This window comes from Erigeron canadensis, chromosome 4 (assembly GCF_010389155.1).
Source record: "Erigeron canadensis isolate Cc75 chromosome 4, C_canadensis_v1, whole genome shotgun sequence".
In the NCBI taxonomy this organism is placed as follows: domain Eukaryota; kingdom Viridiplantae; phylum Streptophyta; class Magnoliopsida; order Asterales; family Asteraceae; genus Erigeron; species Erigeron canadensis.
Window position 1 is genome coordinate 26800972 of NC_057764.1, and position 21617 is coordinate 26822588.

Here is a 21617-nt window from a genome sequence, read left to right on the forward strand (position 1 = left end):
GCTCAACATCTCGCGAGGTTCAACGATAGTTGGTTAAAATTGTCTTCAGCCACGTCTGAGTTGAAATACACCTTTAAAAAAAAAATCTATATAGAAGGTTGTTTGTTTGAATAAGTTGCCACTTTTAATTTGTTTTCAAATGGAATATGGTCAGATTTTAATAATGTTGCTTAATTTGAATCTAAGAAACCACATAATATAAGTGAACTCTTTATGTATACAATACTTTCTCTTAAGAGCATCTACAGTGGTAGATGGATCGGATGTGACAAATTTTATAGTAAGTCAATGATTGGTGGTGGTGTTTGCCACAAGTCATTTTTAAGTTTAGAGCATCAAGTTGCATGTCACACCAAAATAACGAAGTACACATAACATGAGTCGGTTTTGGTTGGTTTTATTCTAAAGTGAAATTCGAATCGATTCATTTGGTTTTTAGAAAACCAAAACCGTTATATTCGGTTTTTATTCTCCGGTTTAGTTTGGATTGGTTTTGTTTTTCTTTTTCAAATTTTTTTTTTACACTTTTTGTTAATTATCTTGTAAAATTTACTTTCGATTGTTAAGTGAAAATATATGAAATAGAAACTAAGATATACAGATTCTTATTACTAACTATTTATATCTTTTAGGTGTTAAAATTGATATCCTTTTTATAAAATGGATTGATTTTGTTGTGTTTTTATATCTAAAACATACAATTAATATTGATTTGTACATTAAAAAGACAAAAAAAGAAAAAAAAACCATATGTACTAACTATAAGTAATAATTATAAATGTAATATGATATAAATATAATATTAATAAAAAGAAATTTGGTTTGGTTCTGTTCGGTTTTTGATCGGTTTTTTGACATATAAAACCCAAACCCAAACTAATCAGTTTGGTTTTTGGGGAAAAAAAATCAAACCAATCGGTTTCCTTCAGTTTTTGGTGATTCGGTTTCGGTTTTTGGTTTTTAGTTCGGCTTTTTGGTTTTTAGTTCGGCTTTTTGCTTACCCCTATCCCAAATATTCTATCATTTAATTTCTTTTTTACTTCTATAGTGTATTCAATTTTCCTTCGTTCAGTAATCCATCCATCATCTTTCTTTCGATGATCAGACCTAAACAAAACAGGTTTTCTAATTCCAATTATAAGCGTACATACACAAATAACAATTAGAGTTAATTTCATTATATGGCCCTGGAGTATACCATATATATTAAGTTTTATTTTTTTTATGTCATTACATCTTCTTAAGGTGACTTTTTGCTTCAACCCTCACCCTAACGTTTGTTTGTTAGATTGAGTCCGTTAGGTCCCTCATGTGTGTGTATTGCACACGAGGGATTTGACGGACTCAAACAAACAGATTTTATAGATCGAGTACACAAATGCTCTTATATCTAAGAACAATCTCCTAACAATGAAATGAAATAAATATTTCCATCTTGCACAGGTCCTCTTAAGTTCGAGTACACAAATGAAACGAAAAATGATGTAAAGTTGGGGCTGAACCCTTATTCATGGACAAAGGTTCCCCTAATTTCCTTAGAATCATATATATGTATATCCTCGATTGTTTCTAAATGTGAAGTGTAATGATTTAACTGTCCATGGTGTGTTGTTGTAGACAGCCAGTGTGATATTTATAGACCTACCAGTTGGCACTGGTTTTTCATATGCAAAGACATGGCAATCATCAAGAAGCAGTGATTCCCTTGTAGTTACTCATGCATACGATTTTATAAGAAAGGTAACTAGACATGTACAATCATATATGTTGTGTGCCAACATGTATCTGTTTTAGTTTAATGAATGACAATGGTCGAATAGAACATGTCCCCACCATTCAAAGGTAAGGGTCTATTACAGACGAGGATAGTTGGTTGTTTTAACCGGGGCACCACCACATCCAACCACGAGTAGTCATCAAGGAAAAACCACATAAAGGCCCTAGTCTAGAGGTTACCACAGATCAAACCCCTTTCCAGTGTCCTAAAGAAAAGTATATATATATATATATATATTAAGAGTGTTGAATATAATGAGTTAATAAGGACAATAAGTGTGTTTGATTTTTCTCTTCCTATAGATCTAATTTATATATAAATGTTGATATCAAGACTGTTTGTTATTTTGTTTGACTCTAATGTATTAGTAAATTTACAGTGGCTCATTGAGCATCCTTCACTGATGAGTATTCCACTGTACATTACGGGAATTTCTTACATGGGACTTATCATTCCAAGACTTGTGTCAAGAATTTATGATGATAACAATCAATTGTCTTTCCTCTAGCTAGATATATGTTTCCAATGATATATGCACTTGTTAACTTTAGAAAGCAATTCCGACTCATTAAACTTTTTTTTTTTTAATTTTATTTTTTTTTATAATTTTTGTAGGCAACGAAAGAAAAATCCAACCAAGTTTGAACATCAAGGTTACTTGGCGTCTCCAAGTAACCTAATTCTAATCAACTCATCATATTTTCCATGTACACTAATTCTAATCAACTCATCATATTTTCCGGCATAGGGATTTTTGATTGTGAACCCTCTTACGGATAGGTCCATAGACTTTAATTCAAGACCCGAATTTGCTTATCAAGCTGCACTTATAGAAGAGGAAATCTATGAGGTACATTATGAAATTTGCTCTGTATTAAAATCGATCAATAGCGTGTTTCTTACGTGCTTAATCTTGTAAGTTTTCATTGATTAATCCAAATTAACCTCAATCCTGAATTTTGCAGCCAGCAAAAGAAAACTGTGGAGGTGTATACTTTAATGTAAACCCAAATAACACATTGTGTCTCGACAGTCTTAAACCCATATATGAGGTGAGTCCATTAGTGGATCTTCTCTGTTTTTTTTTTTGGTTTTTTTTTTTATGTTACTTATGATGTATTGCCCTCTCATATATGTTATAACTTGTACATGTTTTTGTATGTCAATGCTTAAGTCGAATCAATGTAGGTCAAATATTAGATCCGGTTTGCAATGCACAAGATCCAAAGACAATTTGTCGAGTAAACTCTAATTATAACCCTTTTGCTTAAAACACATTTGTATATATCTTACGAGTATATCTTATCTTATTATAGTTTTATATAATCTTTTTTATGATCATAGTTAACTTTCTTTAGGAATCCATTTATGCCTATTCGAGTATTTGGGCAACAAAAAATCTGTACGAGAAGCTCTCCACATTCATGAGGTATGTTAATCGTATGTTTTTCGCACCTAGTAGTATTATGAGGAAAACAATATAATTCAAGTGCATCCTACCGTAACTAAAAGATGGTGATTGATAGTGTGTTCATTAGATTAGTTAACAAATTTTTATTATAGAAATAGAAACAAAAGTAGGCAAAAGTTTACCTGTATAAAAGGTCAATGAGGTTGGTGGCCCATTGGTAAGGTCTTTGACCTTAGAAGGATCCACCTGGATCGAGTCTCACTTCCCACATTTGTGGGGGTGGATTAATAGGGGAATCTTCGAGAGTTTTGATTTTTAACTCAGACAAGCACACTGAAAACAGAATTTGAACCCAATACCTCCTCATTCGCAAAAGTTCTTTCAATGAGATCATGTGTTTTACATGTGTGGATACCACATGAGTTATTCTTAATTGGTCATATCAAGACATGTTAATGGCAAATATGTTTTGAATCCAATTTTCAAGATTGATATGTGCACAAAAACATTTGATGTTTGTGTTGGATTGTACAGGGGACAGTTGACAATTTTCAGTTCACCAACAGAAGCATTCGGGCCGAATTTGCAAATGGAAACTCCATATATTACACCTATGACATCAACAGTAGTTTAGCTTACTATAAGCAACTTGCTACCAAAAAGTGTCATGCCTTGATTATCAAGTAATTTCTCCCTGTCCTTCACTCCCTCCCTTCCTTTTGAACTTCTTATGCATGGAAACTGGTCTGACCAATTGGGCCGTGTTCTTTTGTATTACAAACGGGCTAAGTAAATCTCCTAGCTAGGCGAAACAGTGAAGCAGAGCTGAAAGACAATACTGGCTAAAGCTTGTATCAGCTAAGTAGCAATGTAGGATACAACCTTAATTAAATAGTTTGGGGTGTATAGTAGGATTAGCTAAATGATTGTGACATAAAAATACAAATGGATTATATCATAGAAGATTTAGTTTTTGCCCCCCTTTTTTTTTTCTTCTCTTTTTCCATGCAGTGGTGATCATGATATGACATTTCCATATATTGGAACCAAGAAATGGATAAATAGTCTTAAGCTTAGAGTCAAGAGCCCATGGAGACCATGGTTCGTTCGTACTCAAGTCGCTGGGTGAGTCGTCGTTACACATATTCACACTATTTTGGAAAAGTTGGATGTTTATGCTAAGATCATTCGATCTCTGTATGTTCATAACTTTGCAACTCTTCATGTTATGCAGATATGAGAAGACATATTCAGAAGCCAATTTCTCCTTGAAATATGGGACTATTAAGGTTTAAACCACACAATTATCCATTACTTTAGTTATGATTAATTTATCTAACATTAATAATCTTTAATAGCTAGATCATTTGTCTCCATGTAACCGTTTACTTTTGTTATGAACTTATGATAGCTAGGTCATCTTAATATAAAAGATTAAAAAAAACACAAATTATATAAAGTTGTAGAACATGCTCTTTAATTAGAGATCTCATTCGATATACTTTCGACGAATTTTTAAATCCGAGGGCGGATCCCGTACGACTAAGGCATTTAGTTATCACACTCCATGACCTATCACCCCCACCATCTCACCGCCGCAACGCGCGGGTACTTACTCTCGTTATTAATAAAAGAAAACACTCCCTCTAAGTCTGGTACAACTAAAGCAAAATTGATTTAATTAACATACATGTTATTTAACGTAAGATTTATATATAACGAACAGTTGACCATTACTTAAATAAAGAATCATTTTAACAAGACAGTAATAATACAGTACTATTTATATATATTATCATATCTGGGGCACACATATATAATGTGCATCAGTGCATATACATAGAGAGAGGTTTGGAGTGAAGGGATGATAATGGAGCCAAAAAACAAAATGCAAATCTATCTAATCATCCTCGTGCTCATACTGCAATTGCACATGTCACCCTCGACATGTTCCAAATCGATCGTCAAGTATTTGCCCGGCTTTTCAGGCAATCTTCCCTTCACTCTTGAAACCGGGTAAGTGTCTACTGTCTCTAAGCTTCAACATTAGTCGTCGAATAAAAATAATACTGTACTACTGATTGTCAATACTAGCCTTATATTTTACCTGCAATAAGTTTCTGTATAGTACTTGCGGGCCACAAGTACTATACAGAATCTTATCATTTGATGATATATAAGGTACTAATAATTGAAAACATTGATATGTTGGTGGGTAAAGATATATTGTATCATGTAGGAATTTATTTATTTTTTCTCGATCAAACGCGTTTTAATTAAAATAAACAATAATGCACATTGTGCTGATCTTGTAATTATTGGATTGCATTTGTGTTCAAAATTAATTAGTTATGTTGGAGTGGGGAAAGGCGAAGAAGTGCAGTTATTCTACTACTTTGTCAAGTCTAAAACAGATCCACAAAAAGACCCATTGCTACTTTATCTCACTGGTGGTCCAGGGACATCCGGCATTATTCCCTTCCTTTGTCAAATCGGTAATTTTCTATGTTACATTCAACTTAATTTGATGTCACACTACAATGTTGAGACATTTTGAGCCTACTGTTATTGTTTACACATGTTTGGTGATCATAGTCATAGATGGTAGTTCAAGTTTGACTAAGTTGACAGATATGTTTTGATTTATAAAATGGCATATCTAATAGGTATTGCTTAATTTAAGAGAATATATAAGAAAATAATATGGTTGGTCGATCCCTGTAGTATGGCAAAAGTTATGGCACTTCATTAAATGTACTAGAAAATTTCCTGGCTTTGTACTTTATTGACTCATTTATATGTGAATGTAAACAACTACTAAAACAAAGATATCGATACAAGAAAATGACCCGTACTACAGACTTTACCTAAACTTAGGTACTGACACATTAAAAAAAGTTATATGTTAAATCTTTGAATTTGATAAACATACATAATCTCCTCTGAATTTTACATAAACCCCCCAAATTTTACATAATCCCCCAAATCTTGTATGTTTTACCTAACCTTTTCCCGGTATATATATATATTTTATATTTTATTTTATTTTTCTTTTGATATGAATCCAAAAACTTATCTTTTTTTAATTTCCGTTTATCCATTTACTAAGAATAGAACAAAACAAAACTTGACGAAGAAAGCTAATCTATCTATCATGCTAACAGTTTTTAACAATCTAACTTAGGTAGAAGTGTAGAACTTTCATTTCCCTTAATAGACTTCAAAACTTTTCTTTCACTATTACATATTAGAGTCTATGCATGTTATCAAAAATCCATATTTATGATAGTATGTTAGGAAATGATGAATGCTACTACATATTTTGGTTAACTTACTACAAATATACATTAATTAATCGCCTGTAATAAAGTGTACGTGTACATAGTGGTAAATTTTTTATCAAAATAATGAATGGAATGAGGATATATATGCATGTGCTCCTAGCTAGCTAGTATATTACCTTCCTTTATTTCTAAACAATGTGCACGTTAAGTGGTTATCTAGATGTCTTTGAAATCACCCAATTTAATTTCTTGCTCTTTAATCTTTATATAGATGTTGAGCTATATATCTTCTTGTTGTTGAAGGTCCACTTAACTTCAAATACACAAATGAAACAAAGACCGAGGCAACATTGAAAGTGAACCCGTATTCATGGACAAAGGTTAACTCTTTCGTCGATCTACTTATAATGATTATCTACATCGATCTACATAACTAATACATGCATATCATGATATATATATATATATATGCTAGCTTCATATACGTCTTTATATCGTGAAATGATCAGAGTGTTCGAATTTGCAGAAGGCTAACATCATATTCATAGATTTACCGGTCGGCACTGGATTTTCCTACGCTAAAACATGGGAATCATCGAGGAGCAATGATTCCTTAGTTGTTACTCATGCGTACGATTTTATAAGAAAGGTAAGACGTCATACATTAAATTGCAATATATCATGCTGATGAATGTTATGTGTTGCAATATGTATTTTCCGCATATAGAAAGAGCATAATAACTCAGAGACCTCAAAAATGGGCCGTTGAGTTTGCCCCTGTTCAGGGCCGCCCTACAAGTTACTAATTTGGTTTAAAAAAAATAAGACGAATGCAATGAAATTTTGAACTATATATACACAAGTGTCTCATAGTTTACATGACAGGGTTGCTCAAGAATAATTCGTTAGCGTTTGATTGTGTTTTGATGAATTTGCAGTGGCTTATGGACCATCCTACGTTTGTCAGTAATCCATTGTACATAACGGGGATTTCATACATGGGAATTGTCATTCCAAGACTTGTGTCAAGAATTTATGACGGTTAGCAATCGTCTATCTGGTTCAAAAACAGGCATACAGTTTCTTTTTTAAAAACTGAAAACAATATCTTCCAACATATTTTTATCAGAAGTTAGTATGGTTGTGAAACATGATCTTTTATAACATTTCATTTTTGTAGGCAATGAACGGAATATTCAACCCAGATTGAACATCAAAGTAAGCCAATTAATATCTTACATAAAGTTTAATTAATTATACACATGTTATCTTATTCGATCTAATTCATGTATGTTGTCAATGCAGGGTTACTTGATCGTGAACCCACTTACAGATAAGTTCATAGATTTTAATTCGAGAGTTGAGTTTGCTTATCGAGCTGCACTTATAGAAGATGAAATATATGAGGTACTTGTGAACGGGCCGGGTCATTCGTGCCATCTTTATAATAGTACTTTTTCTTCTGTTCTTTTTAATCACTTTTGAATTGTGTTTAACTTTTGCAGCCAGCAAAAGAACATTGTGGAGGTAAATACATATATGTAGATCCAAACAACACAATGTGTTTAAATAGTCTTCAACCTGTGAATGAGGTGAGTCGATTAATGAATTGTCTGCATTTTTCATATTCTCCCCTTATATATGTTTATGTTATACATGTTTCTGGTTGCAGTGTATAGCTCGAATCAACCTACTACATGTCTTAGACCCACTTTGTGATCGACAAGACCCAAAACTAATTTGTCGGGTAAATCCTAGACCTTCCTGTTACGCGCATTTTTCTTTAAATATATTTAGAAGTCCTTTCTTAACAGCATATTTCCTTTTTATAGGACTCCATTTATTCCTATGCTAATATTTGGGCAAACACTAAGGCCGTAAGAGAAGCTCTTCACATACGTAAGGTATGTTAATCAAATGATTCAAAGCGAACAAAATTTGAAAATGGTAATGTAATGATCAATGATAATGGTTGTGTATAACATTTTGTATTTGTGAGTGTGCAGGGAACAATAGACAAATTTCAGTTCAGCAACACAAGCATCGCAGGTAGATTTGGGAAGGCAGACTCCATAATTTATTCCTATAATATCTTCAGCAGCATAGCCTACCATAAAAAACTGAGCAGTAAAAAATGCCATGCTTTGATTATCAAGTACGTGATCACTGTTACTCTCTCGATCCCTCTCCTTCAAACTAGTTATATTTGTGCCTTCCTACTTCCTAGTTAGGCTAATAAGCTCATATATCATTTCAAACAAACTAAATATATGAAGTTTAAGTTTTTTACCTGCTACTATAATTTTTATAGTATATTTACATATATATACAGTGGTGATCATGATATGACTTTTCCATATATGGGCGTGAAGCAATGGATAAACAGTCTCAATCTTAGAGTCAAAAGCCCATGGAAACCATGGTTCATTCATACTCAAGTTGCCGGGTAAGTTCATAGTTAGTTCCTAATGCTTCTTGACATACAAAATGTGATATTTTTTACTAAATGATACATTTATGCTACGATATCTTTTGGGTCTTCACACAGAGGATCACAAGTAATGTTTCATATGTAGTGATCATTCTAGTTTTTATGGTTCTGCAGATATGAGAAGGCATACTCCGAAGCCAACTACAGTTTGAAATATGCAACTATTAAGGTAATTTCGATCTATATATATTTGGATGCTCTGATATAAATTCTTCCCCATACCTGTCAAAATGTTTCTCAGGATAGTAAAGTCATTCGTAAATGTCCAAGTCTGAAGAATTGATGGTCTAAACATGCTATCGGTTTTGCAGGGTGCTGGTCATTCTGTAGCAATATACAAGCCTGAAGAATTGATGGTCTTAGTACAAAACTGGCTTGCTTCTCACGCTGACTCTACAAAATCGTAGACACTTAACTAACAAAATAGTTACCAAACAGTAATTTATTTTGATTAGAATTGACCAACTTTGTTTTACTGTACAGTAAAACCAGTTTTACAGTCACATACATTTCTTGGCACAGATGTCAAGCTTGGAAATTAATAATGTTATTTGTGCCCAAAAACTTCCTGTATGAATGTTGAAATGTATTAGAATTTGAAAGTTGTGAGGTAATAGCATTGTGGTTACTGGTCAGATGAATGAAAAAATTTTGAGATAAGACCATAAGCTTCGCAAATTCATATTAACGGAATAGGTAACAGCAAGCGATGTAGATCTGGTTAACTGCTGACTCACACATGAACGCTTCAAAGATTTTGGACAGGTGGTCCAAATGCTTGAAGATGGCTATGGAGGTTACGAGGGTTAGAGTGTTGCAAGATTTATAGGGCTTATTGTAAGTCATGCTGATAAAGAATAATATGGCAAGTGTATACTTGTAACCCCTTGACCAATCTAGTAACCAAATCCCACTTGACCCAGTCCGTTACCTTACTTTCATACAAGGAGTCTGGGCCTAAAACCATCATATGATTCAAAAGGGCACCCAAAACATCGTAATGAGAATGCCACATGGCGTTCCTAGAGATAAGTAAATTACAATTGGTATGAGAGCAATCTTGTAGCCTTCCGGCTGTGTAAATCTACGCTTATTCACGCTTTAAAGTTAACCCTTGAGATGACATTACAAGGCCTACTAAGCGGTTGCCATAGTGAAGTAGTTTGTTTCATGCTGGAGTCAAAATATGTGAGGATATCAGACGACCTTTAAAGCCATATACGTTGTTTGAAAGAACATATACGTTGTTTGAAAGAAAAAAAAAAGTTGCGGTCATAAAATAACACATTGTTTCTAAATAGTCTCGCACACTCAAAACTCGTGACAAAATCATGTCATCTATAAATCAAAAGTACCAGTTCTGGCCTCTCCTTACATCAATAAGATAACCAAACTACTATAAGCCCTTCAGTATTCTATACGAGTATCAAACAAGTAAGAATGTAAAAAAATGAAATCAAGCAATATCCTCAGATAAGTAAAAAGAAATGACAAGAACTACACTCTGCTACACACTTTACGACCAAGTTCTTGTGTACAAAAGACAAGATATGCAACGGGCATTAGCAACCGGATACATGGAAAAATTACATGCCATGGTGGACATGGTCGCTTAAAGTAGAGCTCTTGGTTTATCTGATATTTTGCCTAATCTTGATCATTCGTTTCAGAGTTGCTAACCAGAAACTGCACTCATCCCAGTCACTTGTGGTAAGATCCACCTGTGCCAAAATATGAATACTGGATCGTAAAACATTTTGGGTTAACCCAATAAATAATTCCGGCAAATATGATTACAATTAATTTATTACAATACTACTCCAATATTTTGAATAAAGCAGTTTTGGTTTGCATTCACTAAAAAAATACTTTTGGCTCCTTTTTGACCAGTTTTCCTACTTACCCATTAAGATATAAAAAATAGATCTAAATCAACCTGCTTAAAAGATGGGTCAAAAATTTCACCTACTAGGATTGAGAGTTTAAGAAACATACCTGGATTTTGAGGGCAGTAGGAAAGTCACCACGATCCAAGCATTGACAGAGCTGCACAAGCTTTTCAGCGGCATTTTTGGATATATCGCCGCTATTTAGTTTGGCAAACAAGGCACCGAGTTTTTTCGAGTTATCATCAATCTCACGCTTCTTAGCTGGAACGGCATTTGAACCTCCCAATGCTTCTGATGTCTCGTTCAGAAGTCTAGTCAAAGTTCCAATAACTGGCTTTTGTTGGGCTGAACACAGATTTATATTGATTAGCTTTTACCGAAATTGGAAGAATGGAAATAAACCACAATATTACCTGGTACATTCGTCACATCAGCTGTCTGTACAGTTGGAGGAGCTGCAGGAGGTGCAGCAGGTTGTGGAGTAGGAGGTTGCATTTGAGCTGAGGAAGTTCTTTGCAATCCTGTATTGTTTAAAGGCATAAATCCCCTCACTGGTGGGGTCACACCCTGTGATATCTTTGGCCCGATAGTTGGAACCATGGGAGATGGGACTGGACCAACTGAAACAGGTCCCGGGGGTCCAGGTTGGTAGCCAGAGTTAGCATTCCCCTGAGACTGGTCAACATATGCATCATGAGATTTTAACACTTAGAACTTTAACACTTACTAAACACTAATGAATTATAAGAAAACTATGTATACATACAGGATATAGTTGTGAACCCAAAGTCGGTGCCTGCTGGTATTGATCCGCATTTCTCATAATCGGTGGTGTTGTAGGAACAAAGACTTTGGGAGTAGGCTGAGTTGTAACCGGAGATGGATTGAATGTCGCCTAAGAGAACATAATTCACAACTATTTTCAATAATATGCAACTTGCAACATTTGGAATACAGTAGCATGGTACCAGCACAATTTAACACAATCATATAGTTGTATAGTATTTCGAAAGTAGTAATTAATGATTTTTAAAAAAGATTCTAGAAAAAAACTAGACTGTAAAAAACTAATAATGACCCGTGTGTATTTTTTTTAATAAAAAAAAGAAATTATTGTAGTTCCGTTTATACTCCTATTTATTTAGTGAAATATAATCAACTTAACCATAAAATTGGGTAATTAAACACACTAAGTTATTAAAGAGAAGGTATTATTGCTTTGAATGTCTGAGAAAGGACATATGTGTATTTTCAAAATTCGAAAATTAGGGCGCGTTTAGTTGTGGAAAATGTTTTCTAGATTTCCATTTCTATTTTTTTAGAAAATGGATGGAGTTTTCCATCTCTAGAAAACAAATGAAAATTTTGAAAACGCGTTCAAAACTAGAAAATGTTATTTTCATGTACCATATTAGAAAACGTGTTATAATCTACTTGGTGGAGTGCGGGGGGTGACAGGGGCAGGGGCGAGGGTGACCGGGGTAGGGGATTGGGGGAGGGGGGAAGAGGAGTTAATGTAAATTGATTTATAAAATTTGGATAATGGAAAATGAAAAGTGAAAAACAATTATATAAAGAGTTTTCCAATTCCCATTGAAAAGTGGAAAACAGTGTTATAATCTACTTGGAAAATCTTTTTTGGAAAACTATGATTTGATATTTTGATCCCATTTTCCGTTTTCTATGTTTTCTTGGAAAACAAAAATCGAAACAAAGAGTGTTTTCCCCAACTAAACACCCCCTAAGGGATTCATATAATGAGTTATATGTTTTTTAAATGTTAGTACAAATATATGTATTTTTTGAACTTTAGTTGTTTTAGTACCACCGGGGGAACGTTCGCCGTGGAAGATGGCACAAACATAGAAGGTTGATGTGTCTGTTGATATGGTGTGTTGTATACAGGGCCATGTGGTTGTTGATAGCTCTCACGTTGATAAGTGCTCTCAGGCTACATGGAACAAACCGATTATACAAATCCCATTAGTAAACCACAAGTAAATATACTAATGAGCAGGGTTAACCGAAACACCTGATAATAGCTTCTAGAAGAATCAACAATAGAGTTTGCTTCGTGGTTTGCATCATATACAGGTGGCACTTGAGGTTGAGAGTGAACAAATTCTGTAGACCCTGTTGCCTCTTTCTCTGATAAACCAAACATATAGAGATTACAGACCCACAAAGAATATAAAAACGTGGTATATATACAGCAATAAAGGAATATGATTACGGCTAGTTGATTACCTGGTTGAGATGAGAGAGCAATCCGTTCTCTTAAGATGGCAAGTTCAGGAGACAAATCTTCTGTTCCCATTAGCTTCAAATATTCCATAGCAGTTGTCAAAAGTCCTTGACTTGCTAATATCTCAGCATACTTCTCAACAAGCTTGCATAAAGAAGCACTGAATCTCTTCTGGCCCGTTGCTAGAGCAAGAACCACAGTCTTCTCCATTAAATCCTAGCACAATAAATGACATAATAAGCTTTTTCTTATTACTTTTCAGAAGGAAAAAAATATATAGAAAAATCTTAAGAAACTTGTCAACCAATTGCTTCCATTACCTGAAGAAGGCCAACATACGATTCTCCAATGTGTTCTGCGGTAACATTCTTGGACCAGATTTCGACTGTTTTATCAATGTTCCCAGCACATATGTAACAAAGAGTTGCCGCTAGAGTATTACCAGCTTTTACTAGCCGAGAAGCAAGGATATCACAAAGTAAAGTCCATTCCTCTTTTTGTGCAAACTGTGAAGGCATATGCATAGTTAGTGACTCAAAAGAAATTAATAATAACGATAATAAGCAAACCAAATTGAATGATCTGCTGCAGGATACTATAAAGCTGAAGTTTTTCAGTAATGTTCATAACTTACAGTGCATAGGAGAGCAAGTGTTTCCTTCCAAGATTTCAGTGGTCGGATATTAACTAGACTAACCAGATCATTGTTCACCATTGCAGAAACAACCTGTAACCGAGAAAAACATAGATACTAAATTAACAGGAGCTCCTGCTAAACTTGATATATTCACAAATTTAAATGGCAGGTGGGAAATGACCTTTAGGTAGGGAGAACGGTTCTTCTTAAGGTATTCATCACGTGTGGTCTCCCACAAGGACTGACCCCCAACCTGTGCAATAACTAAAGCATCTGCCATCTTATCTGCTGCAATACACTGGGCAACCGCACCCTTGTAATCTCCAACAACCAATGCACGTTGCACAGCGTCATTAAATGACGGGTCAGTGTGGCCACCGTGTAAATCACTTTCCATTGTTTGTTCATCCACAAAGGGAACAGATTCTTCGGTATTTTTCCCCGGAGTCGAGACAGGTGTGTCACATTTAGGACTTGGAAGATTGTTAAAGAAATCTTCCCCGTTATCAATAGGTGTTAGGTTGCCTCCTGTAAACTCTTCTTTCTTTGCTTCATGTTCTTCAAAATTGAGAGAGTTTACATCATGAGATAGTTCTTGAACATTATCATTCACTTCTGCAGGCAAAGTAAAGCCAAGGTGGTTTAAAAGCTTTGTCCTTGCTGTTCCTTCATCCTCAAACATCACCTTCAAAAATCCCCATGTTTCTCTTTCCTCCTCGGATCTAAATTCAGACAACAAATCACATTCTTAATAAGACGGGAATGGGAAAGTAGAGGTAGCAAGAAGAGATAGCTGACAGTTCTATACAAGTTCAGGTGAAACTCACTATTTTATATACAGGTCAAAATTGGTCGGTCCAAGGTGGACTATAACCACATTGTCCAAAATAAATTTTAAAAAAAGAGTATAAAGACGTTGATAATGATTATTAAAATAATACTGTATTATTATAGCAGTAATTTAAATTTTCTAGCAAAAACATTAAGGAGGCTGTAGACATCAAAAAGACACTTTGGGCGAACCTTAACCCATTGACTCATTCACCTACTAGCTATTTTATGACTTCACGCGTTTGAGATTAAAACACAAGCGAAGTCAACCCATTCATACATATGTGGGTCAAAATTGCCACCTCTCTTGGAAACAATATGCAACTCATTCTTCTGATAGAAACATACTCAGATTGTTGAGATTTGTTGTCACATAGAACTCTGAAAGAAGATCTATCTCCGCTTCGCATTGCCTCTTCAAATTCAGATGAGGTACTTACTAAATTGTGTTCAGTAACCAAATCATGAACATTGACCTGAAGCATAGAGAAGGCTGTGAGTTCATATTATTACGAGTAAATGACATTTTTCATCTCTGTGCTTTCAAAATAGACTGATGATGGTCTCTTAACATCTCTATTTGCCTATTTCAATAGTTGCCAATTTAGCCTTTTAGTTCAACAGTAATGTAGTTGCCCAAAATAGCATCATCAATATTAAAGCACAGGGAGTGCAAACACCCAGTAAGTATACCTCTGAAGGTCCAGAAGAACCAGTTGAATGGAAAGAAACAAGCTTGCCCCCAAAACCAAAAGAAACTCCAGCTTTACGTTGGTACCATTTTGGGGCTTTCAAAGGTGCTGCACGGAGTTATACACAAGAAAAAATATATATGAGATATCAACTTTTACCAGTCAGTATTATTCAGAAATGGTTATCAGTTGTATTAATATAAAAGAAGGCATGAATACGAAAAAGGCACGTCATCACATTGTACAGAACTGAATTACCTGAGCTATAGTAATTTTCCCCAGCACCATATCGAGCACAGGCCTATGAAATTTAAACAAATGTAAGCTTCATAAGCATTTAGTAGATAAAGCTTATTATTTCCCAACAACCACATGAACATGTTCAGATCATGAGTGGAAGTACAACACTATTGCAGGAAAGAAAAAAAAAGAGACATGAGTAGATATAATGTTGCCAACCTCAATATTATAAATGCCAATTTTTCCATCAAAGGAAGATGCAGATATGATCCCAGGTATCTTTGGATACCAATGAACATCAAAGTTCCAATTGGTTCCAGCTGGAAGTTCAGAAACAATCTGCATCACATTAAACGTAGGTTACAAACTTAGACAGTAAAAGCAACAGGAAGTAAATTGATTGAACTTTATAAAACTAACAAAAAGGGCATTTGAAACAATTGAAAAAAAGCCTAACAAAAAGATTTACAGACCGCAGCAGAATTAGTGTCCCAACAAATAGTGCGGTTATCTTTGGCACAGGTCAGCAAATAGGAGCTGTCATTGGGACACCACGACATTGCAACTACACCTGATACACCCATATTGTTGGGAAGAAAAGTTGTAATGAATAAGAAAAGTTTGTATAGAATGTCTAGAAGATAAAATAACTGCAAAAACAAAAACTAATACCAAGAATAACATATTCAAATGCTTGATACTTATCATGAACTTATATGCAAGTATCCTTGAAAATCAGCATACCTTTATCGTGACCTACTAACTCTCGCAATGGTGACATTGTGTTTCGCATATCCCACATCTGCATATCAAATCAAGGGTAAAGTACAAGAATAACATATTCACTTGCAGAAACATAAAAACTGGCATAACCCATTACCCTCAAAGAAGGCGAGGTATCATCATCTGAAGCAACAATCAGCTGTGTGGCAAAATCAGGATGCCACTGTAAAACAGAGCATCGTCTTCTAACTGAATCTGAGAAACTGGATATTGGAAGTTCATATGTTATAGTTTAACATTCAATTTCAATTTCGATTTACAGAACCATAAAAAATGCATAGTTACAACTTTGCATCTGAGTCAGTACGGTTACCTAATAATCGGTTTTTGCTTCCTGAGGTCCCAAACCACTAAAACCAAAAAAATATGTATCATAAATCTCTCTAAACATAGATTAGCATTAGCTTAACAAAATATGGTGATTATTATCTATACCAGTTGTCCCATTGACGGAAGTGGATGCCAAGATTGGCTGAACCTTTCTGTTCCATGATAAATAAGATATTTCACTCTGTTTAGCTGACGCACTTCCCTGCATAAAGAGGTTTATAAGCATTTGAAATTTATACCTTATAGCACAAGAATTCAGATCTAAAGAATTAACTGAAATTTCCAAGCGAACATGAGTGAAGCAGTAATTGAGTATCAACAAAAACAGCATAAGGATCAACAAGAACAATATAAACATTTCAAATTTGTACCTTAAAGCATAACAATTCATTTCAAAAGAAGTATGAAAAGGTACAATATCAAAACAGAAACTTATTAATCTTGCAATACGTTATATAACTCAAGTTTTTATTTAAACTAGATAATGAAAAGAAATTGCTGACTCGTGCAGAATATAAGTCCGCAAACAACCTATATTGGGATTATGAATAGCACTACACCTTTTGCTTCTCTTCTTAGAAATATCTTTTTTTGCTTCAGTTAGCCGTCATTTATGATTCAATTGAGGGTTTACAATAACGAATCGTATTTATTAACATTGCTGTTATTCTTTTTAATTTTATATAAGTGATTGCACAGCAGAAACCAAATCCGAAACAAATAGACAGAAAAAGGGTCCTGGCTACAAACCACAATGTGACTTACCGGCTTACCGCGGTCTCAATTATTTGTGGAGATGGTTACAATTGGTGAATCTGAATTGTGAACAAAAAGAAAATGTGTGTGGACCAAGGTTCTGTTGTGTGTGCGTGTGTGACTTAAAGAAACATGAAATACATGTTGGTTTTGGGTGGACGACGCGGGGGGAGGGGGGGGGGGGGGGGTTACAACTTTGTACAAACAGAGAGCAATGTGGAGAGTCCAGAATATGGTCCATATTCTACCACCTTATGCTTAGAGGCTCTAATAATTGAATAGGGACCCACAAGATAAATGCTTTATATAGTGTAGCTGTGTAGATATAGATAACTGAGTACCTTATCATGTTAGTAATCATATGCTGAATCTGATAAATGGATATAACTTATGATTTTATGCTGACAGGCTTATAACTACACACTAATACATGTGAAATGATTTTATTTTTCTATTCTTAGTACCATAAAAATTTTAAGAACAACTTCTTCTACTAATACTACATTAGATCATATATAAGAATTTAACAGTATAACTCTGCTCTAGCTGGATTATCCCCGTTGTACTATATCCAACATTTCTATCCATATAAAATAATATTATATCAAGACTGTTAAAGGTACATGCTGCTGTCTCCAATGGAATCAGTTTCAGTTGTAAGGTTCGTTACTAGACAAAGGGATCAGTGTAAGAATAGACACGGGATACATAACCAATTGTCCAATTGACCACTAGAGTAACAAAACTTTGTTTACATATTTCCTGTTAGAAATCAAGAGTCATCAATAGAGCAAAAGTCTATGATAGAACTCCAGTAATAGATATATGAAGATGAATATAGGAGTTTCGATTTACTGCAACATCTTAAACGTTCTCTTTTATTATGTGATTCCCTTAGATTGAGTACAGCTTATATCTCAGTGAAAACTGGACAGATGAGTTGCCACATCCATCAGCGTTAATTTTCTAAGCTCATTACAGAAGGTGACTCTAAGCGCAGCAAAAATATGTATCTTAATTAACAGGATTCATCAAACTCAGCCCTGCACAACCCTTTTTCTAAAAGGCAGAGTGCTCCGGTCATGGGAACCTTGTGCTGTGACGCAGTAAAATCACAGATATACCAGATGCCGGCTGAGAATGCTTTGTAGTGCCAACTGAGAGCATATTAAGTTCTAACAATAGCACATCTTAGTCAGTTGGATGAGTGGAATAGTGAATATCTCACTGTAAAGATCTTCTAAATCAACATCTTTTGAGCAAATTAAGAGCATACACATTATATCCACATGTCCTCCTAACGAAATATAGTAGTGTGCATATTCCACAAACTTATGTGGATGCCTGACATTAAGCCTAACAAAATCATTTTCATAGCATGATAGCTTCCTCATCTGGTCACCTTAAATTGCACTGCCCTTGGCATTTCCTTGTAATCTACCTGAAAGAATCTAAGAACTATACAGTTCCAAATACCTAAATTTGTTTTCTCGCGAAAATATTGATGCTCTAGCACTAAACGATTGCCGCCTGAACAACTCATACAGTGTACTTCACATTTTTGCCTAAGTACATTACACTATTGAATTACCATTCTGTTCATATCTCTAATGTTCCATTGCTAGCTTAACTAGGCCCTTTAGTTACTGAAACCACGCATGGAAAAGAAATATCCACTTTGTTTGAGGACTTTCAGTGTTGGACACTCGGCTGTTAGCTATACTAGTGTGCCAAAGTTTGGTATTGCATATATAGAATGGAGAGCAAACAATGACAGGCATTTTATATCAACCAGTAAAAGTGATTTAGAATTATATATCTGATTATATATTAGTTATACTAATATACTGTCATGAAATCGTTCTATAAGCCATAACAATCCGGTTAACATAAAGATATAGATTGTTCATGCTAGAATATTCTAACCTTAAGTGGAGGAAAATGTGTAGGTTCTGATGGTTTAGAGATATCCCATATACATATTTCCCCTTCTTCAGCGCCAGAAGCAAGATGGTTTGGTGAGAGACCGCTAAACTCAAGACCACGAACCTGAGGGGAGACAAAAGGAGACATGATACAGAGTACACTGGCTTATCTTACATGCCCAGGGAATAATTAGTGTAAAATCATACGAACAGAAAATGGAAACTTACAGGTCCTTTGTGTTTTGATAGTTGTTGGATAAGAGCACTTTTATTATCTTCAGAGCTATAGTCAGTAAAATAAGAAATAAGGCTTTCACAATGACAACAATATTACAAAACAAACTAACAAAGAACAACAATATTACAAATCGCAAGCAAAACAAACTCCAAATCAATGAACATAAACCAATATATATAGGGGGGACAATCAAATAAGAACAGACTTAAAATAAGAACACGGTGAGAACACTTAAAAACTACATTTTGATGCATTAAAAGTCCATAAAGCTAACATAGTGCGTAACTAATTATCATTATTTAAGTGTTTAACAACACATGGATCTGTCAAAATCAAGAAAATCATGTTTTTTGTTTTGTGCATCCATCTTGGATGCATATTCATCAGAATGATGCATCCAACAAAAAAACGTGATTTTATTGATTTTGACGGATCCATGTGTTGTTAAACACTTAAATAATGATAATTAGTTACGCACTATGTTAGTTTTATGGACTTTTAATACATCAAAATGATGTTTTTAAGTGTTCTCACCGTTCTTATTTTAAAAGTGTTCTCACTGGAGTGTTACCCTATATATATATATATATACACACACTTCCAATTACCAAGAGTTGATATGGTGAAAAAGATAAGATTTTTTCATTTCATTATCTTTTTCTCATTTGTATCTACATTTCCAATTTCTTTAACTATCAATATCTAAAACATCACCCAAGAACCTTAAACAGCGAAATCATCATTCAAGATGATCCTACATCTCAATTCTAAAACTTTCAGCATTTTCTTTCGAAAAACGATTAGTATATAGGATTAAGACACGTAATCTCCATTTTCCTTGAAACCGAGACAAACATGCAAAAACTTTCTTACTTCCCTTATTGACTTTCCAGCAACCCCAACTGACCCATCACATGAAAGGTAAATCAAGCTCACCCAGTGAACCCCACTAGCCTATAACCACCTGATCCAAGATCACCCACAAACTTTTCTAGGCAGATCGAGTTCCTCATTGGATCCGTTGGATATTAAACCCGAGATACTTCCAAATAATTAATCACTAAAAACCAACTAGGCTACATGCCCGAAGTCTATAACATAATTCAGTTATCTCTAGATCAATGCCCATCTCATAAACATATACATACACATACATACAGACAGAACATTACAATACATACAGATACCTACATTGTCAAATACATCACAAGTAACCAACTTTTCGAATAAAACAGTACAAAGAACCAATACCCAGTAACAATCAAACATATCTAAGCGAAAAACGACACATAACGAAAAGCCACGAAATTTCACCTTATAAGTATCTTGGGATTCCAGATACCAATATTACCATCAACAAGACCACCAGCAACAAGACCCAATCCGAATTCTTCGGAACTGGGCAGGGGGGATTTGCCCCAAGATAATCGATTAAAGGGTTCAGAGCTAGGAATAGAACCAACTAAAGGAAGATTATGATCATCAGATTGGAAATCAAGTTTGAAAATTTCAAGATTTGCAGATGAGCTGAATGACATGTCAACAGCTCCAGCCATTGTTCCGGCTGCGATGTACGGGGCATCGGGGGCAAATGCCACCGATGCCGATCTGTTTACCTCTTTTATACAGGCGGATGTATCCATTTTTTTTTGGGAGATTTGAGAGAGATCTGATTGGAATTGATTTTATTGGGTAATTGAGATTGGGATTAAGATCTGATATTGGGGATTCGGTGTGTGTGTGTGTGTGTAATGTATCTATCTATATCTATATTTTCAGTTACTTCAGTTGTAAACGTTCATGTTTGGGTGTTTCATGACATAGAGAGAAAGAGTTTGGCAATAATAATCGAACTATCGTAGTATTGTGTTTATGTTTTGTTTTTGGAATTTATTTTTTTCAATGGAAAAGTTTTCTTCGATAAATAGAGAACAGAAGTCCTTTCTCCTTTCTTTTCAAAAAAAATAATATGCGGAATTATATAAAAAAACAAACAAAATGATAATGACAGCTAATGGTTGTCATTAAAAAAAACGCATAAAAAATAGTATTTTATATATCAATAACCGTCTCTGAATTTTCACAAGA

General features: G+C 34.6%; 2 protein-coding genes across 4 annotated transcripts; one reads left to right on the forward strand and one right to left on the reverse strand.

The window, feature by feature from the left end:
- The first annotated feature begins 1434 nt into the window (after positions 1-1434).
- On the forward strand, positions 1435-9598 carry LOC122596757 (serine carboxypeptidase-like 13). Of its 2 annotated transcripts, XM_043769388.1 has the most exons (23): positions 1435-1520; positions 1618-1740; positions 2526-2627; positions 2743-2829; positions 2952-3018; positions 3136-3206; positions 3723-3871; positions 4200-4313; positions 4423-4477; positions 5032-5204; positions 5538-5683; positions 6776-6852; positions 6999-7121; positions 7411-7513; positions 7653-7690; positions 7778-7879; positions 7978-8064; positions 8145-8219; positions 8305-8376; positions 8479-8627; positions 8805-8918; positions 9078-9132; positions 9275-9598. In XM_043769388.1, the coding sequence occupies exons 8-23, from the start codon at positions 4213-4215 to the stop codon at positions 9368-9370; spliced, it is 1566 nt and encodes a 521-aa protein (XP_043625323.1). In that variant the 5' UTR covers positions 1435-1520; positions 1618-1740; positions 2526-2627; positions 2743-2829; positions 2952-3018; positions 3136-3206; positions 3723-3871; positions 4200-4212; the 3' UTR covers positions 9371-9598. The 2 variants fall into 2 exon arrangements, with proteins under 2 accessions (XP_043625323.1, XP_043625322.1); XM_043769387.1 differs by lacking the exons at positions 1435-1520; positions 1618-1740; positions 2526-2627 and having other exon boundaries at positions 2774-2829; positions 2966-3018.
- A 686-nt stretch (positions 9599-10284) lies between these two features.
- On the reverse strand, positions 10285-21386 carry LOC122595180 (protein transport protein SEC31 homolog B-like). Of its 2 annotated transcripts, none has more exons than XM_043767512.1 (22): positions 20844-21386; positions 19520-19574; positions 19293-19415; positions 16716-16812; positions 16594-16630; positions 16378-16483; positions 16242-16299; positions 15971-16068; positions 15717-15836; positions 15516-15558; positions 15259-15365; positions 14914-15041; positions 13916-14456; positions 13732-13824; positions 13418-13603; positions 13100-13313; positions 12885-13000; positions 12681-12803; positions 11619-11747; positions 11266-11527; positions 10959-11197; positions 10285-10684 (listed from the first exon to the last, which is right to left on the reverse strand). In XM_043767512.1, exons 1-22 carry the CDS (start codon positions 21170-21172, stop codon positions 10595-10597), a joined length of 3294 nt encoding a protein of 1097 aa, XP_043623447.1. In that variant the 5' UTR covers positions 21173-21386; the 3' UTR covers positions 10285-10594. The 2 variants fall into 2 exon arrangements, with proteins under 2 accessions (XP_043623447.1, XP_043623446.1); XM_043767511.1 differs by having other exon boundaries at positions 12678-12803; positions 20844-21385.
- Positions 21387-21617: the final 231 nt, after the last annotated feature.

What these genes read in the sequence shown, in the direction of transcription:
- LOC122596757 (XM_043769387.1), top strand. An exon ending in TAGAAGATGAAATATATGAG is followed by an intron (nt 7,880 to 7,977) that starts GTACTTGTGAAC and finishes TAACTTTTGCAG; the next exon opens with CCAGCAAAAGAACATTGTGG. An exon ending in GTCTTCAACCTGTGAATGAG is followed by an intron (nt 8,065 to 8,144) that starts GTGAGTCGATTA and finishes TTCTGGTTGCAG; the next exon opens with TGTATAGCTCGAATCAACCT.
- LOC122595180 (XM_043767511.1), bottom strand. Translation starts at nt 21,172, where the DNA reads ATGGATACATCCGCCTGTATAAAAGAGGTAAACAGATCGGCATCGGTG. An exon ending in TATCAAAACACAAAGGACCT is followed by an intron (nt 19,416 to 19,519) that starts GTAAGTTTCCAT and finishes GTCTCCCCTCAG; the next exon opens with GTTCGTGGTCTTGAGTTTAG. An exon ending in CACATTTTCCTCCACTTAAG is followed by an intron (nt 16,813 to 19,292) that starts GTTAGAATATTC and finishes CTCTTTATGCAG; the next exon opens with GGAAGTGCGTCAGCTAAACA.